This window comes from Hylobates moloch, unplaced genomic scaffold, assembly GCF_009828535.3.
Source record: "Hylobates moloch isolate HMO894 unplaced genomic scaffold, HMol_V3 SCAFFOLD_2, whole genome shotgun sequence".
Lineage (NCBI taxonomy): Eukaryota > Metazoa > Chordata > Mammalia > Primates > Hylobatidae > Hylobates > Hylobates moloch.
This window is the reverse complement of record NW_026652277.1, coordinates 114,658,103-114,676,836: the sequence shown is the minus strand read 5'-3', so window position 1 is coordinate 114,676,836 and position 18,734 is coordinate 114,658,103. Positions and strand designations below refer to the sequence as shown.

The 18,734-nt window shown below is 39.0% G+C and overlaps 1 protein-coding gene across 1 annotated transcript; it reads left to right on the top strand.

Annotated features, from left to right (window-relative positions):
• The first annotated feature begins 7,339 nt into the window (after positions 1-7,339).
• On the top strand, positions 7,340-14,457 carry NDUFAF4 (NADH:ubiquinone oxidoreductase complex assembly factor 4). Its single transcript, XM_032155554.2, has 3 exons — positions 7,340-7,500; positions 8,320-8,423; positions 14,077-14,457. Exons 1-3 carry the CDS (start codon positions 7,365-7,367, stop codon positions 14,362-14,364), a joined length of 528 nt encoding a protein of 175 aa, XP_032011445.1. The 5' UTR covers positions 7,340-7,364; the 3' UTR covers positions 14,365-14,457.
• The last annotated feature ends 4,277 nt before the right edge of the window (positions 14,458-18,734 follow it).

Sequence of the window (18,734 nt, the reverse complement as noted above, 5' to 3'; positions counted from 1 at the left end):
ATTATTGATGTGCACCATCACGCCTGGATAATTTTTGTATTTGTAGTAGAGGCGGGGTTTTAGTATGTTGGCCAGGCTGGTCTCAAACTCCTGACCTCAGGTAATCTGCCTGACCCAGGCTCCCAAAAGTGCTGGGATTACAGGCGTGAGCCATTGCCCTGGGGCTTGGTCATTATGTTTTCTAACTGATGGGTAGGATAGCTAGCTATTCAGCTACCTTATTAAATTTATTTATTAGATCTAATAGTCTTTGCCAGATTCTCTCTAATTTTCTAGGCAGACAGAAGTGCTGATTTTGCAAAAGAACAAATAACATAACATTTATAATTTTTATTTCCTTTTCTTCTTCTTTGTGAGCCGGTCAATACGATATTTGCCATAATTTTCTGAATTGTACCCTTTATAAAGTAAAGGCAGTTTTCTTCTATTCCCTGCTAGCTAAATGTATTATTAGTAATGGGTGTTGAATTTAACCAAATCTATATTGGGAATTCATTGAAATGATTACACAGGATTGACTGAACTGCCTTAATTTCTGGAGCTCAGGGGTACTCTTCCAGGCTTACTTGATCATTGGCAAAATTAAGTTCCTTATGGTGGTAGGATTGAGATATCTGTTTCTTGTGGGCTGTCACCTCGGGCCTCCTCTTACCTCCCAAAGGCCCTGAAGTTCCTTGCCATATGGCCTCCTTGCAGGTTCTCTCAAAGATCCTTTAACAACATGGCAGCCTGCTTCTTCAAAGCCAACAGGAGAATCCCTCACTCTTGTCTCCTAAGGTGGTCTTATATAATGTAAAGTAATCATGAGAGTGACCGTAATCTATTCTATTCTGTATCTATTCCTTATTCTATTATTTTCTATTTGATTGTGTTATATTCATATTTGCTATATTCTATTGGCTAGAAGCACGTCACACAAGGGAATGAGACTAAGTATTATAATTGTATATAAATTTATATATTTTTTCTTTCAATTTTAAAAAAAGTCTCTATATTTATGATCATATTCTTTCCAAAAAATTCTTAATGTATTTTATTTGTTCTTTTATTTTCACTTGAATTTGTCAGATTTTATATTCTCAAAGAACCAACTGTTTTTTTTGTTGTTGTTTGTTTTCTATGTGGTTGATTTCTGCTTTATCTTCAGTCCTTTAAAGAAATTTTTTGACTTATCTAAACAAAGAAAAAAGCTGGAGGCAACATGCTACCTGACTTCAAACTATACTGCAGGGCTACAGTAACCAAAACAGCATGCTACTGCTACAAGAACAGATACATAGGCCAACGGAACAGAATAGAGAATCCAGAAATAAGATCACACACCTATGATCATTTGATCTTTGACAAACCTGACAAAAACAAGCAATGGGGGAAAGGATTCCCTATTTAATAAATGTTGCTGGGAGAACTGGCTAGAATATGCAGAAAATTAAAACTGGACCCCTTCCTTACACCATACACAAAAATCAACTCAAGATGGATTAAAGACTGAGATGTAAAACCCAAGACTATGAAAACCCTAGAAGAAAACCTAGGCAATACCATTCAGGACATAGGCATGGTAAAGATTTCATGATGAAGACACCAAAAGCAATTGCAACGAAAACAAAAATTGACAAATGGGATCTAATTAAACTAAAGAGCTCTGCACACAAAAGAAACTATCAACAGAGTAAACAGACAACCTACAGAATGGGAAAAAAATTTTGCAATCCATGCATCTGACAAGGTCCAATATCCAACACCTATAAACAAATTTACAAGAAATAAACAATCCCATTAAAAAGTAGGCAAAGAACATGCCCAGACACTTCTCAAAACAAAACATACATGCAGCCAACAAACATATGAAAAAAGCTCAATATCACTGATCCTTAGAGAAATGCAAATCAAAACCACAATGAGATAGCATCCCACATCAGTCAGAATGGCTATTATTAAAATGTCAAAAAAAAAAACAAACAGATGCTGGCAAGGTTGTGGAGAAAAAGGAACACTTTTACACTATTGGTGGGCGTGTAAATTAGTTCAACCATTGTGGAAGATAGTGTGGTGATTCCCCAGAAACCTAGAGGCAGAAATACTATTCAAGCCCACAATCCCATTACTGGGTATATATTCAAAGGAATATAAATTGTTCTATTATTAATAAAAAGACATATGCACATGTATGTTCACTGCAGCACTATTCACAATAGCAAAGACATGGAATCAACCTAACTGTCCATCAATGATAGACTGGATAAAGAAAATGTGGTACATATACACCATGGAATACTATGAAGCCATAAAAAGGAACAAGATCATGTCCTTCGCAGGGACATGGATGGAGCTGGAGGCCATTATCCTTAGTAAACTAACACAGGGACAGAAAACCAAATACTGCATGTTCTCACTTATAACTGGGAGCTAAATGATGAGAACACATACACACATGGAGGGGGAAGAACAAACACTGTGGCCTGTTGGAGGTCGGAGGATGGAAGGAGGGAGACAATCAGGAAGAAGAGCTAATGGATACTGGGCTTAACACCTGGGTGATGGGATGATCTGTGCAGCAAACCATCATCTAAAGTTGATGACTGTAGTGAACAAAACAATAAGCCTTCCAAAAATGTCTTATCTCTTAATCCCTGAACCTGCAAATGCTACCTTACATAGCAAAATGCACTTTACAAATGTGACTAAATCAAGGATCCTGAGATGGAGAGATTATCCTGGATTATCCACGCAGGTCCAATGTAATCATAAGGGTGTTACAATGGAAAGAGGGAGGTAGGAAAGTCACAGAGAAGGAAATGTGACAATGAAGTGATGCAACTGCTGGCTGCCAAGAAATGAGAGAAGTCTCTAGAAGAACCCCTTCCCCATTTAAAAAAAAAAAAAAAAAAAAAAAAAAGCATCCAGGAGGAATATATCTCTGCTGACACCTTGATTTTATCCTTAAAAAACTCATTTTGGACTTCTGACCTCCAGAACTGTAAGATAATAAATTGTTTTGTTTTAAACCATTTGCGGTAATTTGCTAGCAGCAATGAAAATGAATACAAATGAATACAATGACAAAAGTCATAAGTGCAGTAACCACAAAGCAGGCATCTGGGCATAATTGCTTGTTGATCATTCTAATCTCTAATCTGAGAACCAGTGTTCCTCAGTATGAATACTGGATCTGCACAAAGCCTAGTTTGTTTTGGTTTTGAGTTTGCAGCACTACCCCCCGCTCCCAGTATTCTAGGTTTTACAGACCCAAAACACTGCATCACTATGAAATTGGCCAAACTTGGGAACCTTTTAAATTACTTCAGTTGGACTCCTACAAATTCTCTGGTTTCTAATCTGGAATCTAGGCCCTGGAGAGGTTCTCTCTGCCTGAACACCAGAACCTCTGCCAGAATAAGTCATTCCTCCATAAATCTGTTGTGCTCCTCAGTAGTGGTTGAGATTTGATTGATGAAACCTCTGAGGGCTGTCCTGGGCCCCTTGAGCCAACTGTCACGTGGGTTTAGCTAATGTAATCCTTTGAATGCTGTTGAATTATGTTCAAAAGAAGGAGTACCCAATGGTAAAACTCTAGGCAGAGACAAAGACATGAGGGCAGAGGGAAACAAAGTGGGGACTATTTCTGTGGCCAATGTCAGGCACAGGCGGGTGGCATTTTATGCCCCAGAGCTAATGATTCCCACCCATATTCCAACCTTAATAAATCTAACAATGCCACCATGTGTGCTGAGCATGCTAATCAGCAAATAAAAATCAAATTTAGCATACTTATTTTTAAAAACTTAAATTATTGAAGAACACGAGTCTTACTGTAATCTCAAATTTTTTTTATCACTTTCATTCATCTATTCACCAGAGCTTCAGAATATGTATCCTTTTTCAAACTGCTCCCTTCTCCTCTGAAAAATGAAAAACAATGCAAATATTGAACATCAGATTCTGAGCTGGGCATTGTGCTAGACACATATTTTTAATCTGTGTAAAACCCCTTAGGTGATTACTATTATCCCAATTTTAAGATGAGCAAAGTGTGTTCAACCAGATTAAGTTACTTGCATAAGGACTCACTTCTGGAAGCAGGGCTAGTGTTCAGGCAGAGAGAACTTGTCCGGGGTCTGGACTCCAGCTCAGGGATCCTACTTGTCTTTCAGTTCATTTGACCTTTATTTGATAATTGTTTAGTACCTACTGTGTACTAGCTCTGTTCAATGTGTTGGATACAGCAGTGAACAAAACAGACAAAAGTTCTGTCCTCAGAATTTACATTCTAGTGTGTTGTCAAGACCCTGGGTTTATTATATTAGTATCTTAAGATATTCAGCCATACACATGCATCATAATACTCCACTCAGGTGGAAGCTTCATTCTAAGCAGCATCCTAGTTATACTTTCCTTGGGGATCTGACTTCAATCCTTAACATAAGCCCAACAGGAGTTCTTAAGTTCAGAGTTCCTGTTAGTTTATATGTTTTGACAAGAAGAGCTGGAATTATGCATTTATGGTTCAGGTTTTATTTCCATGATTCCCAAAGGGTGACAGCCAATTGTGAGTTTCTGATGGAGTGCATCTGCCTTCTGTTTTGCAATTTGAGGGCCTGAGCAGCACTGGGCCAGGATCAGGTGAAGCAGCTGACACATGCTGGAAGCTCTTTCAATGTTGAATCCAAGCTCTATTGGAATGTGTGAATTCAAAGAATTATTTCATATTGTAATCCCTACTGTCCTGACAGTCACTTCTAACATTACTTTTTCATACTGCCCGAAGTTCGGTGGAATTTCTATGAAAATGAGATTTTCATTTTTAAAATATTTTAACAGGTAGTGAGTCGAATTGCTACCAAGATTAAAGCACATAGACATAATGAAGCAGATTAAAATTTCTTAGCACTCATAGAAATAGAAATACCGTGCCTAAAAAGCCCTGAATCACAAGCATGCTTAAAAGTGTCAAAGATAGAAATCTTGGAGCAGCCTGCCACCTTCAGGATAACTTCCCAGTTAATGCTATCTGAGATCACTGATTTCAGCTTGTATAAATTCCAAATACCAATCCCTGTAAAAATGTTCAGTATAATTAAATAAAGGGTTTCACGCGCGTCCGTGTGAAGAGACCACCAAACAGGCTTTGTGTGAGCAACCTGGCTGTTTATTTCACCTGGGTGCAGGCGGGCTGAGTCCGAAAAGAGAGTCAGCGAAGGGAGATGGATTATCATTAGTTCTTATAGGTTTTGGGATAGGCGGTGAAGTTAAGAGCAATGTTTTGGGGGCAGGGGGTGGATCTCGCAAAGTACATTCTCAAGGGTAGGGAGAATTACAAAGAACCTTCTTAAGGGTGGGGGAGATTACGAAGTACATTGATCAGTTAGGGTGGGGCAGGAACAAATCACAATGGTGGAATGTCATCAGTTAAGGCTATTTTTACTTCTTTTGTGGATCTTCAGTTACTTCAGGCCATCTGGATGTATATGTGCAAGTCACAGGGGATGCAATGGCTTGGCTTGGGCTCAGAGGCCTGACAAAGGGCATTTAAATTAGAGTGGCTGAAGCTGTCTTCGTTGCAGTGCTTTTGCTCTGATTAAGCATTATATTTAATGATTACATTAGTTTTCTTTTTAAAAAACTTTCCCTTTCTTCATTTTGGTTCTTTGATTCTTGTTTTATTGTTATTATTCTATTCGATTATCTTTACATCAATATTTTCTTACTTTAAACTGGTTAAAAGCAACCACTCTACTTCATTTTGCTAAGCAGAGATCAGAACACTAAAAATAGATTTTGCAGCCACAGTAAGAGAAATACTGTAACTTCCTTCCTGGTGGGTTTTATTATAGATTAATAACAATATTTCTAAAGGGTCTTAAATAAAAGCAGCACTACAGTAACCCATTCAGGAAATGGAGACAGAGAGAAGGTGAATGTAACACTCGTTTTGTGTGTGTGTGTGTGTTTTCTGACGTCTTATTGGCTGTTCCTTTCATTAAATTACACAGAGGCTTAAAAAGAATGAAGGCAAGAGAGAAGAGAAATAGGAGAAGGAATAACTCAGCATTTAGTAGCATGGAGAAGTAAATTAGTGTCAGGCCTCTGAGCCCAAGCCAAGCCATCGCATCCCCTGTGACTTGTACGTATACGCCCAGATGGCTGAAGTAACTGAAGAATCACAAAAGAAGTGCATATGCCCCGCCCCACCTTAACTGATGACATTCCACCCAAAAGAAGTGTAAATGGCCGGTCCTTGCCATAACTGAAGATATTTCACCACAAAAGTGAAAATGGCCGGTCCTTGCCATAACTAAAGATATTCCACCACAAAAGTGAAAATGGCCGGTCCTTGCCTCAAGTGATGACATTACCTTGTGAAAGTCCTTTTCCTGGCTCATCCTGGCTCAAAAACCTCCCCCACTGAGCACCTTGCGACCCCTACTCTGCCCGCCAGAGAACAACTCCCCTTTGACTGTAATTTTCCTTTATCTACCCAAATCCTATAAAACGGCCCCACTCTTATCTCCCTTCGCTGACTGTCTTTTCGGACTCAGCCCGCCTGCACCCAGGTGAAATAAACAGCCAGGTTGCTCACACAAAGCCTGTTTGGTGGTCTCTTCACACGGACACGCATGAAAATTAGTAGCAAAAATAAGATAAGGGAAAGTATAACTAAAATCGATACCATTAGGTCAAATGAGAACGGGATGTAAAAAATAATGGAAAAAGAGAATACAGTGGCTTGAAAAATGCATCAGGCGTAGGGACAGGAAAATAAGAGGCATTTAAATGAGAGCGGCTGAGAACAAATACTCATCGACAACGAACATCCTTTCATTATTTTCCTTTCACAAAAGCAGGAAAGGGCAACTTGAGAGCCCAATTTGACCCTGGTTCAGTAAGTTCCATTTTTATCGGCTAGCTCTTTGGTGGCATTGCCCTGTGAAACAACTTCAAGGTCAACTTCGTTACGACTTTGATTTTCAACCCTTCACTGAAACTTTGGAATCACGTGGAAGGTCTTATCCAATGCTAGGCCTCACTCCACAAGAATTAAATCAGAAAGTCTGGGGTAGGGCCCGGCACAGAACTTTGCAGAGCTTCCCCGGTGACTCCCTCGGAGTTCCAGGGTTAAGTGCAACCGTGGGTCTGGGGACTTAAGCCCCGCCACCTCCTGCCGGAAGCGGCCCCAGTGGGAGCCGTCACTCGCTCCGAAGATAGGGGCTCCCTTTTAAATGCCCTGGGCAGAGAAGCGGTGTGTGGCCTCCCGACCGCTAGGGGGCGACGGGCACGCATTTAAGCGCCCGCGGCGGAGCTTCCTCTCACTTGTGCGCATGCTCCGGGCGTCCCTGAACCTGAGGGCATAATGTTATGAGGAGATGGGAGCCCTAGTGATTCGCGGTATCAGGAATTTCAACCTAGAGAACCGAGCGGAACGGGAAATCAGCAAGATGAAGCCCTCTGTCGCTCCCAGACACCCCTCTACCAACAGCCTCCTGCGAGAGCAGATTAGTCGTGAGTGGTGCGAGGGCGTTTCGGGGCGCGGGGGCGCGGAGTCCCTGTGCTGCCTGGCTGTGCCTTGTGTGGGTTCGGAGGCCGAGGGATCGGCGTCAGCCTGCTCGGCCGCAGCCGCTGGGGTCGGCGGAGCGTTGGAAGGGGGAGCCATTTGGCCGGTGACATTGAGACTGTCCTCCGCGCCCGCGGTGAGGTCGGCGGCCCCGCCTACTTCCGAGTCCCAGAGGCAGCGGCCAGTGCTGCGGCTAACCCGGCCCTAGCCGACTGCTGTCACAGACTTGATACAGGGAATAAAAATCCGAGAGGGTCACAGAGCTTTCTCTGGGGTCTTCACTGGACGATGGACGCCGAGCCTGACCTGGAATTTTGATTTCCATTTATTTTCCTAACAGTCCAAATGATTATGTTTATTTTTTTAAAAATTAAAGTAGTTAGGCCGGGCGTGGTAGCTCAAGCCTGTAATCTCAGCACTTTGGGAGGCCGAGGCGGGCAGATCACCTGAGGTCAGGAGTTCGAGACCAGCCTGGCCAACATGGCAAAACCCCGTCTCTACAAAAAATACAAAAATTAGCCGGGCGTGGTGGCGCGCGCCTGTAGTCTCAGCTTGTCGGGAGGCTGCGGTGGGAGAATCTCTCGAACCCGGGAGGCGGAGGTTGCAGGGAGCCGAGATCGCGGGACTGCACTCCAGCCTGGGCCACAGAGCGAGACTCCGACTCAAAAAAGAAAAGAAAAAAAAAGAAAGTGTTTGTGTTAAGCGTTTAGGATATTACAGGAAATTTTCCTTGATTTTAATATTGTGACTTTTTTTCCTTTCCTTAGTCTATCCAGAAGTTAAAGGAGAGATTGCTCGTAAAGATGACAAGCTGCTGTCGTTTCTAAAAGATGTGTATGTTGATTCCAAAGATCCTGTGTCTTCCTTGCAGGTAAATGTGTTTGATTAAGTGAATACACAATTTACTTATTTTGGGGCTTCAGGAAAATAATTAAGTGTGGCAAGTCGTTAAAAGAGTGCTCTGCAAGTGTGTGTTGTGACTAATCTACGCACCTTGGCAAAGTTTCAGGACAGTGGTCTAAGACAGCAAGACACTTAATGCCTTGGTTCACTGGATATTTACCAGAATTCTAAAATAACTTGTGGAAGTATTGATACGGGCAACTGTGTGAATTATTTTCTAGTATTTCAGAATTTGTAGGATTTGGTAAGGCATTATTACTTCCAGTGGTTGTCATTTGAGTGACAAAAGCAGAGCTTTAATATTATTTTCTCATTCTTCTGTGGATTGAGGTATGTTCTAATCTCAAAGACTCCTTTAGTAAGTAGTGTTATTGGATTTTGTGGGGTGTTCTGTTTGTCTTTTTAAGGATGTATTCAGATAGGGTATTTAAAATTAGAAGGATCAAAGAATATATTGGGAATGGGAACCTATGTGTAAATCCATATACTGTATTATGTAAGTCCTGGGCACAAGTGCTTTGTATATAGTGATGAACAAAACTAGTCCTTATTCTCACAGGGCCTATGATGTTGTGAAGGACACAGACAATTAAACAAATGAGCAACAATGTGACGGTAATTATGGGAAAAGTACGTGCACTGTTGAGTATATTGGAGGGACCTCTTTGAAATGGGAGGATCAGAGATAGTTTCTGAGGAAGTGATAGTTATGCTTAGGCCTGAGGAGGGATCAATTGGAGTTAACCAGATGAGTTTTTGGGGGCAGGAAGATTCTAGTTAGGGGTAAAAGTTTGATTAAAGGCCAAGGAAGTGCCAACAACTTCCAGATTTTTTTTTTTCATTCTAAAATATTCTGGTACTGTCCCTCTCTCTCTGGATATTTGCACAGATAGAACGATTAATGTAATTTTCACTACAGAGGAGAAATAAAACAAGATTTGTAAATCGCTGCACGTAGTAATTGTAGGGTCCAGTTATCACCAAATGCTCACATGAAAAAAGTATAGGGTTAATGTCTATGTTCTTATGTCATTTTAAAATAAGTGTTGAGTAATACTCCCCAAGTATTCTTTCTCTCATGTTACTTAATTATGCATCTGAAAATTCACTCTTGGGAGCAAAAAAAAATTAATGCTTTGTATGTATAAGACTCAGTTATACATATAATGCATAAAGAGATATGTATATAGTGATATTAAAATTTCCCGGGGACATTAGGAAAAGTCTAAATAGATTCCTTAGGGAGAGTGATAATGAAAACTGGAATTGCCTTTTGTTTATGTTCTGTGTCCCTTTTTTTCCTTCGGGCAGTTCATAGTTGTGATGCCTCTAGACATCACTGATACTGTGCCTTTCATATGGCAAATTATTTGTTGTCTGACTTTTTAACATATTTATTCAAAATTCTGTCAAATATTTCAGTCTTTTTGCCTTTTGTGATAAAGGAATACTGGGCCCACTCTACCATCATATAAACTATTCTGTATTCTAGTAGTTTTATAACTACATTTTATATTAAAATCTTTATCTGGCATTAAGTGTGGTTTTTGATGTGTGGAATAGATCAGTTGAACCTCTTTTCAAACAGATGGCTAGTTGTGTAAATATAATTTGTTGAATAGTCCAGACCTTTCTCCACTTAAAATGCATCTCTAGATACACATATGGGTCTATTTATGGACTCATCAGTTTTACTTATTTTTCTATTTTTACACTAGAACCGTAGTTTTAATTAATAGAGCTTTATAATGTGTGTTGATATTTCTTACAGTCTTCTCTTATTCTTTTAAAATGTTTCTTGTCTCTTCACACATTAATATTTTTCCAGATGAATTTGAGGATGAAATTGTCAGGTTCTTTAATAAGTCCTATTTGGATTTTGAGTATAATTGAATGGGAATTTATGGATTAATTTGAGGAGAATTAACATTTTAATTATTAAGTCTTTGAGGGATAAAGGGAATGTTGTTACTGTGATGGGAGCTTGTTTCACTTTAAACTGTTTATTGCTACTACAGTAGTCTTCCCTTATCAGCAGCTAGGTTCCAAGACCCTCAGTAGATGCCTGAAACTGAGCGTAGTACTGAACCCTATATATACTGCTTTTTCCTGTAAGTATATACTATGATAAAGTTTAATTAACAACTAATAAAATGGAACAATTACAACAATTTCAGCGTTAGAAGATCCATTCTTATTATCCATGTTAGCACTCTCACCATGTGATTTTTTTTCTTCATTAAGTCAATAACTTTTAACCTTTTCACTTGAAGGAAGCACTTTATGGCTTCTCTTTGGCATAACTGAGTTGCCAGCATCACTAATCTTGTGCTTTGGGGCTATTCTTGGTAAAGTAAGGGTTACTTGGACACAAGAACAGTGATGCCACACAGTCTGATAATCAGAATGGCTACTAAGTGACTTAACAGGCAGGTAGCCTGTACAGTGTGGATACACTGGACAAAGGGAGGATTCACATCCTAGACAGGATGGAATGGATAGTGTAAGAATTCATTATGCTGCTCAGAATGGTTTGCAGTTTGAACCTTATGGATTGTTTGCTTCTGGAGTTTTTCATTTAATATTTTTGGTCTGTGGTTGACTTCAGGTAACTGTAGATAAAGCCAGGTACTACTATATATCAGAAAGTGGATGGTTTTTATAGTGTAGCTATCCACATTGCTAGGTTATTATTTCTGTTAGGTTTTCAGTTGATTCTCTTTTCTAAAGATATATCTATGTAGAATTAAAAACTTCTGTTTCTAGTATTTATACTTCATTCTTTTATTGTGTTGTGTACATTAACATGCCAGTGAAAGTAGGCATTCTCATCTGTTCCTTCCTTCCACAGGATGTCTCAAATGTTTCAGCATTAATTATAATAGAATGATACTTGTTTTCGATTAAAAAATACTTATATCATGTTTGGGACATTTTCTTCTATTTTTAATTTCCTAAGGGTTTTTTTTTTTTTTTTTCAGTCGAGAGGATTTTGAATCTTCTTAGTTTTTTTTTTGTGTCAAATAATTATTAATTTTAGTATTTACTATTAATTAGAAAGGAAATCTGAATACAGATGTGCTTGGAGTGGAAGGAAGATCTACCTTACCTGGGAATAGGAAAATGAGAGAAGCTTTGAGATTTGCAAAGTGAAGAAATTGAGAAGAGTGTTTCAGGCCTAGTTTGCAATATAAAGATACAAGAGTGTGTGATGCCTTTGAAGAATGGTTAGAGTTCACTGCAGTTATGGGAAAATGTGAAGTGTGAATTTGGGAGAAGTGAGGTGGGATGGAGAGTGATAGGGGTCAGATCGTAAAGGCCCTTATTTTTCTTGCTAAGGAGTTTTGTTTTATTCTGAAGACAATGGGAAGTCATTAAAGAGTTAATGGTCAAAAAGTGATGTTAGATTTGAAAGTAGCCTGGTGGGGGAACAAAGTGCATTTTATCTTATTAGAAGAGATCAAATAGGAGGTATTTGCAGTCATTTCTGCAAGAGACATTGGCTTGGACTAGAGTGATTTAGCAGTACGGGGGAGAAGTGAGTGAGTTTGAGAGAGAGACATATGATGCAGTATCAACAGGATTTGGTCATTGATTGGTGTAATGAGTGAAGGAGAGGGAGGTGCAGGTATAATCTCATTTTTGGCATGAGAGATGGGTAGTGTTGGTCATTGAGATTGAGGATATGGGAGTAGAACTGGTGAAGGTTTAGTTTCAGATAGTATTGAATTTGAGGAGCATGTAGGTCATTTAAGTGGAGATACCTATTAAGCATTTGGGTTGGGAAATCAAGAAAAGGTCTTGGTTTACGATCACAGCTTTGGAAGTAGTTAACTTGTAGGCAGTAATGGAAGTCAGAGGAGTGTGTGGGATTACTTTGGAAGAATGTGTAGAGTGAGAAGAAGGCCTGGGCACTCTTAAATGTCACACACTGACATTTAAGGGTAAGCAAAAGGAAAAGGGTCCATGAAAAAAACCCTGAAGGACCCACTGAAAAAACCGATGGAAAACTGTGAGAGGGCAGCATGGAAACCAAGGGGGAAGATAGTTATAGGTACATTGGAGTGGTCAGCAGTGTCAGATGTAGTGAGATACTATAGTGAGTTCAAATGAGGTCTAAAAAGTGTCCTCTGAATTAAGCAACTAGACAGTCATTAGAGATAGCAAGCATTATTTCTTTTAAACATTACCTGAAGAGAAGGGAACTGGTCATAAAAGAGGTGTTGGTTTTGGGTTTGGTGGGCATGTTAAAAAAGATAGTAACTATAGCATTTCTATATTTGACCAAAAAGCAGCAGTAGGCACGGTGCAGTAAAAAAAGGAAAAGAAAAGAAAGAATGATAGGCATAGCTAGGAAACGAGAATGGAATGCAGAGCACACACGCTGGGATTAAGCTGGGATGGGACAGATAGATGGAAGGATGGGTGTGCGTGGGATGTTTTATTTATACTGGAGTGTATGGGAGGCATTAGTTTATTTTTTCAGGGGAGACAAGATCACTAGCAATATTTCAATTCATTCAAGGTGTTTGGGAGTACTGAGTATGAAATACAAAGGTGGGAAACAGAATAGATGTTATCAAGCCAGCTGTTAGGGTGGCATCAGAATCCTGCCCTTTTAAAACAGGTGCAGTTTTTAATCAATTGTTTTCATTGTTCTTTTAAAACACATGAAATAATGTGGTGAGTGGGTGGTATACATTTGATTATTATTTTCTAGAGCTACCTACATTTCTTAATGATAGAGCTATAGTTATGAAAAGGCAGGCCGGGCGCGGTGGCTCACGCTTGTAATCCCAGCACTTTGGGAGGCCGAGGCGGGCGGATCACGAGGTCAGGAGATCGAGACCACGATGAAACCCCATCTCTACTAAAAATACAAAAAATTAGCTGGGCGTGGTGGCGGGCGCCTGTAGTCCTAGCTACTCGGAGAGGCTGAGGCAGGAGAATGGCGTGAACCCGGGAGGCGGAGCTTGCAGTGAGCCGAGATTGCGCCACTGCACTCCAGCCTGAGTGACAGAGCGAGACTCCGTCTCAAAAAAAAAAAAAAAAAAAAAGCAATGTGGCAAAAGTACTATTAAACTATGGCTCATTATAATAAGAAAATGAAGTTTGGAAAATCATGTATAGAATTTGTGTTAGTCCATTCTTGCACTGATGTAAAGAAATACATGAGACTGGGTAGTTTATAAAGAAAAGATGTTTAATTGGCTCACGATTCTGCAGGCCATACAGGAAGGATAGCAGCTTCTGCTTCTGGGGAGGCCTCAGGAAACTTATAATCATGGTGGAATGGGAAGCAGGCACAGCTTATATTGCCAGAGCAAGAAGAAGCGGGGTGTGGGGGAGGTGCTACACGCTTTTAAACAACCATATCTGGTGAGAACTCTATTGCAAGAACAGCACCGAAGGGGGAAATCCACTCCCATGATCTAGTCACTTTCCACCATGCCCTACATCCAACTTTGGGGATTACAGTTTGGTGACATGAGATTTGGGTGGGGACACAGATCCAAACCATATTAGTTGTTATTTGAAGAGGAATAGTGTAGATTTGAGAAGTATGAAAGTAGATGTCAAATCTTTTCTCTCATCCTAAACCCTTTTTTTTTTGATACTAGGTAAAAGCTGCTGAAACATGTCAAGAGCCAAAGGAATTCAGATTGCCGAAAGACCATCACTTTGATATGATAAATATTAAGAGCATTCCCAAAGGCAAAATTTCCATTACAGAAGCATTGACACTTCTCAATAATCATAAGCTTTTTCCAGAAACCTGGACTGCTGAGAAAATAGTGCAAGAATACCAGTTAGAACAGAAAGATGTGAATTCTCTTCTTAAATATTTTGTTACTTTTGAAGTCGAAATCTTCCCTCCTGAAGACAAGAAAGCAATACAATCAAAATGAAGAAAATCACAAAAATTTCCTGTGTGTACTCCTCATCCCTCCTCCTGTGTATTTTCTCATTTTTTCATATTAAATTATGTTAATTACCAAATATTTAATGCTCTTATTGTGAAGGCATACTCTTAATATTTATTGAGCTCCCTGACTTTTCAAGATTGCCATAGAAAATATTTTGTTTTATTTTAATTTGGTTTAGGCATATTTCGTAAGTGCATGTCAGCATGACTAATCAGCACATCTGTACCTTTATTATGGTGAAAGAGTTAATCTGTTATTTTAGGCACATATACCAACTTTTAAATTGGTCATATTACCCCTTGGGAAATGTCCTGAATCCCTCAACTGAGTTTTACTTTCCAAGTTAGGTATTTAGTTCATTCTTCATATGTGATAGTGAAAGTAAAAGCTTTCCTGACCCTTAAGACTGACATTTTCTTGTTAGGGAAAGAGACTCGATAGCAGGGTAGACTAACAGTATTTCCCAAATAAAGGCACACAGGAGAAAACGAATCAATAGAATCTAATTAAAATTACTACTCCAGGGAATAAGAAGTATTGAGGATTTATTTTATTTTGAATTGGTTTTAAGTATGGAATAATTGTCTTTACAGTTATAAAAAGTAATTAGTGGTGTTTACAAAATGTTGGGAATTTCTGCTTTGACAGGTAAGTCCCATGGCCTTCAGAGAGGCAGGCAGCAGTAGAAACTTTCAAAAAAGTAACATTTCTCTGGATTTAACGTGGAAATAGAGAAAAATTTAAAGAATAATTAAAAAAACCATGGTAAATGAAATTTGGTGATTACATATAGTTTCGGATGTTAATGCTAGTTGAGAGAAGAGAGAAAAATAGCAAGTAGAAGCAGAGAACAGATCATTGGAAGGGACCTGAGAAATTGCCGCTTCATCCATTTTAGCAAATTTAATTAGCATAGCATGTACCAATACTAGGATCTTGAGTGAGAGTGTGTGAGTTTAGCTCTGCCTAATATATTACTACTTGTGGGTTCTTTGGGAGACTATCTTCTTCGAGATTGAATTTCTTCTATAAAATGAGCATAATGCTACCTTAAATGTAAGGGTTATCATGAAGATAAATAATAAAGGACTACAAAGGACCAAGCAAATAGGAATTATTTTTTGCGGTGGAGAAGCAAGTGCCTGGGGAGAATATATGACCTAAGGTTCTGTAGTTTATGACCTAACCAGGCCCAGAATTTAGTTTTTCAAATCCTAGTAATGTGTTTTTTCTGTCTTGCCAAAAAGTAGCACACCTCAAAGAAGGGAAAAGATGTGAATTGTGGGTATATTAGGGTTATTAGTGCTTCCGAGAGAAGATAGGCGTCACTACTTCCCAGAGATGCCCCTGGAAATGGTATAGAGGATGTTGAACAATTCAACGTGATGACGGAATGAGGCATTTGTAGTAATGCTGAGAACAGAAAAATGGACTAAGTGGAAAATTTGTAAGCATGTCTTTGAATGTAGATTTGTTATGTGAACAAACTACCTAGTTTATTTTTAGTTCAATACAATAATTGTTTTAAGAAAACATGAAATAACTACTCACTATAAAATGCATTTTAAAACTAAATAAAAACTTTATTCTTTTTATTATAATGGTCACTAGCTGAGTCACAAATACTAGTACACTCTTCTGAGCCATCTTCTCTATTCATATCTACATTGTGTGGTTAGGCATCTGTTATGTGGTGTCACATGATAAAATAACTTCTTCCCATATCATTCATCAGTCTTACTATACTGCCTTTTATTATATATAGGAGAGCACTTGGTAGCAGCGATGTCAGAAAGTGCATGGAACTTAGATTCAGAAAACGTTAGTTTAGATCTCAGAATCACCACTAGCCATGCCATCTAACATTTTAAAAGTAATTACTACGGTCTGATTGAAGTGCTTTACATGTATTAACTTGCTTAATACTTACCATAGGTACAAGGATAAGTAGCCATATTTTAGAAGCACAGAGAGCTTCAGTAACTTCAAAGATTACTTAGTGTTGAAGCCTGGATTTAGTCCTGTTAGGTTATTTTCAGAACCTTGTGCTTCCAACTGATACACTATGTTGCCTTTGTAAGATTCTGAGAATTAATGAGATGTCATGCAAAGTGCCTGGGACATACGAGGGCAGGACTACTCAATGCTCACTGTATATGAGAATCACCTGTAGAATTCTGGGAAAATACAGATGTCTGCTATGAGAGGCTGGTGTAAGTCTGGGAGACGCCTGGGTTCATGGATTCTGGATCACGGGTGTTTAAAAAATATCTATGACCAGTGCCACCAGCATGTTCCAAATTGCTGATCACCTGTCCAGGTGAAATAGCATTCTCTGGTCTAAAGTTTATTGTGAAAGAAGATAAGGATCAGAGAATAGACAGAAGGGTGGCCTTGAAGGAGTTTGAAGAAAGGAAGCTTTCCAGATGATTGAAAGGAGAAGGAAAGAATTTCAGGAGATTCAAAGATTTGGGGATAGGATGAGGAGAGGAAGGAAGGAGGTTAATAGGCTGGACAGGAAAGCCAGGATCCAGGGAGCTGATAGAGGAAAAGCTCTCAAGAAGGGAGAAGCCTTCTGCAGAAAAGTGGGTGGATTTGGGAAAACTCTACCATAAATAAATAGGATGACCATATAATTTTTTGCCCAAACTAAGACACTTGAAAAGGGACACCAATTAGGTGAAAAGGGACACGATAATAGGAACAATAGGCATAAACCGGAATGTCCTGGACAAATTAGGTTTGATAATCCTAACTGCAAGAGGCACTGTTGGAGGACTTAAAGGCCACCTCCGAGCTGGATGTAACTGTCTTAGCTCCAACTTGCCAACGTTTAGCATCTCACCATCACTCAGGAATGATTCCTGTCTGTGCCGGAGGGCTTTGCTTCGTCCCCAAATACTTGTGCATGGACATCCCGTCTTCTGTATTTACTCAATGCCCTCAAAACACCCATAATCTCAAGAAAAGGAGAGTGGGGCCCTGAGCATTTGGTGTGAGGAGGCTTCTAATACCCATACTTGGAGGGATTGAACTGAAGGGCTCAAAGCACCCTGAATTGGGGCTGTGCTTAAAGATAGCCTGTTGGGTACAAGTTGAAAATATACAAGAAAAGAACAAGTATAAAGGATTAAAATGGTTTTATGCACCTCAAATAGCCATCACTCATTGTTTGATAACTACTCTATTTTGTCTGGACAAAGACCAATCTATGAAACACTTTGAGAGAAGGAATGCATTTTTTTTGTTTTTTGTTTTTTAGCGTGGATGCTCTGTTTCTTCTGCTTCAGGAGTAATAGGACTGGATTACTTATTAGAAGGAATGGTGAAAATCAGAAGCACTTATTAGGTATAAATCCCTATGTAAAAATCCCTATGTATTAGGTATAAATCCCTATGCTTTAAATTCAGAGCATTTGGGTCACGAATTCCAGGTACTCCCATACCTTTTTTTTTTTTTTTCCACTGTCAGTGCCCCAACAATAAAACTAAATCTTGGGAGCACGTGTGAATAGAATTGTAGAAGAGAGGCTCACTAGTTAGAAGAGTAGAATCCTGAGCAGAGCTGGAGTTCTGTATTTTTCAGTGTATTGATATTGTAAAATATATAGTAGGTAACATCAAAATTGCTTCCTTCTCTGCTTCCTGCGAGGAAAAAGGCAACAAGGAAGTCATTGTAAAGATGAATAATTTGGGAATAAGAATTTAGTTAAAATGGGATAAGCCAGTACCTGGGAATTGAGAAGTAATCCCTGAGATGAAATGGATAACAGTACAGTTGATGAGCAGGAAAATTCCTCGGTTACATGAGAGATAATAACCTTTGGAAAGGTTATCTAATTCTTTTTTTTTTTTTTTTTTTTTTGGAGATGATGGCTATGTTTATGGCCTTGATAATGGTGATGGTTTCACAGGTATATATTTATCCCCAAATTCACTGAGATGTAAATACATTAAATATGCACAACTTTTTACATGTGAATCATACCTTAATAAAATGGTTCAAATAAATAAATAAGTACATACTATTCATATTATTTTACCCTTGCCTTTTTTAGTGAACAACATATTGGGGCCAGGAGTGGTGCTTCACACCTGTAATCCCAGCACTTTAGGAAGTGAGACGGGTGTGTCACTTGAGCTCAGATGATCAAGACAAGCCTGGATAACATAGTGAGACCCTGTCTCTATTTTTTTTAAAAAAGTGAGCAACATGGAAAGGTTATCTAATTCTTAAGCAGAAAAGTTACCTGACTGACAATCAACTCTGCTTATGGTTCAAATGCAAGCAAATTAATAATTTATATATAGGATTATTAACATCCACATATGGAAATAGAAGGGGCCACTGA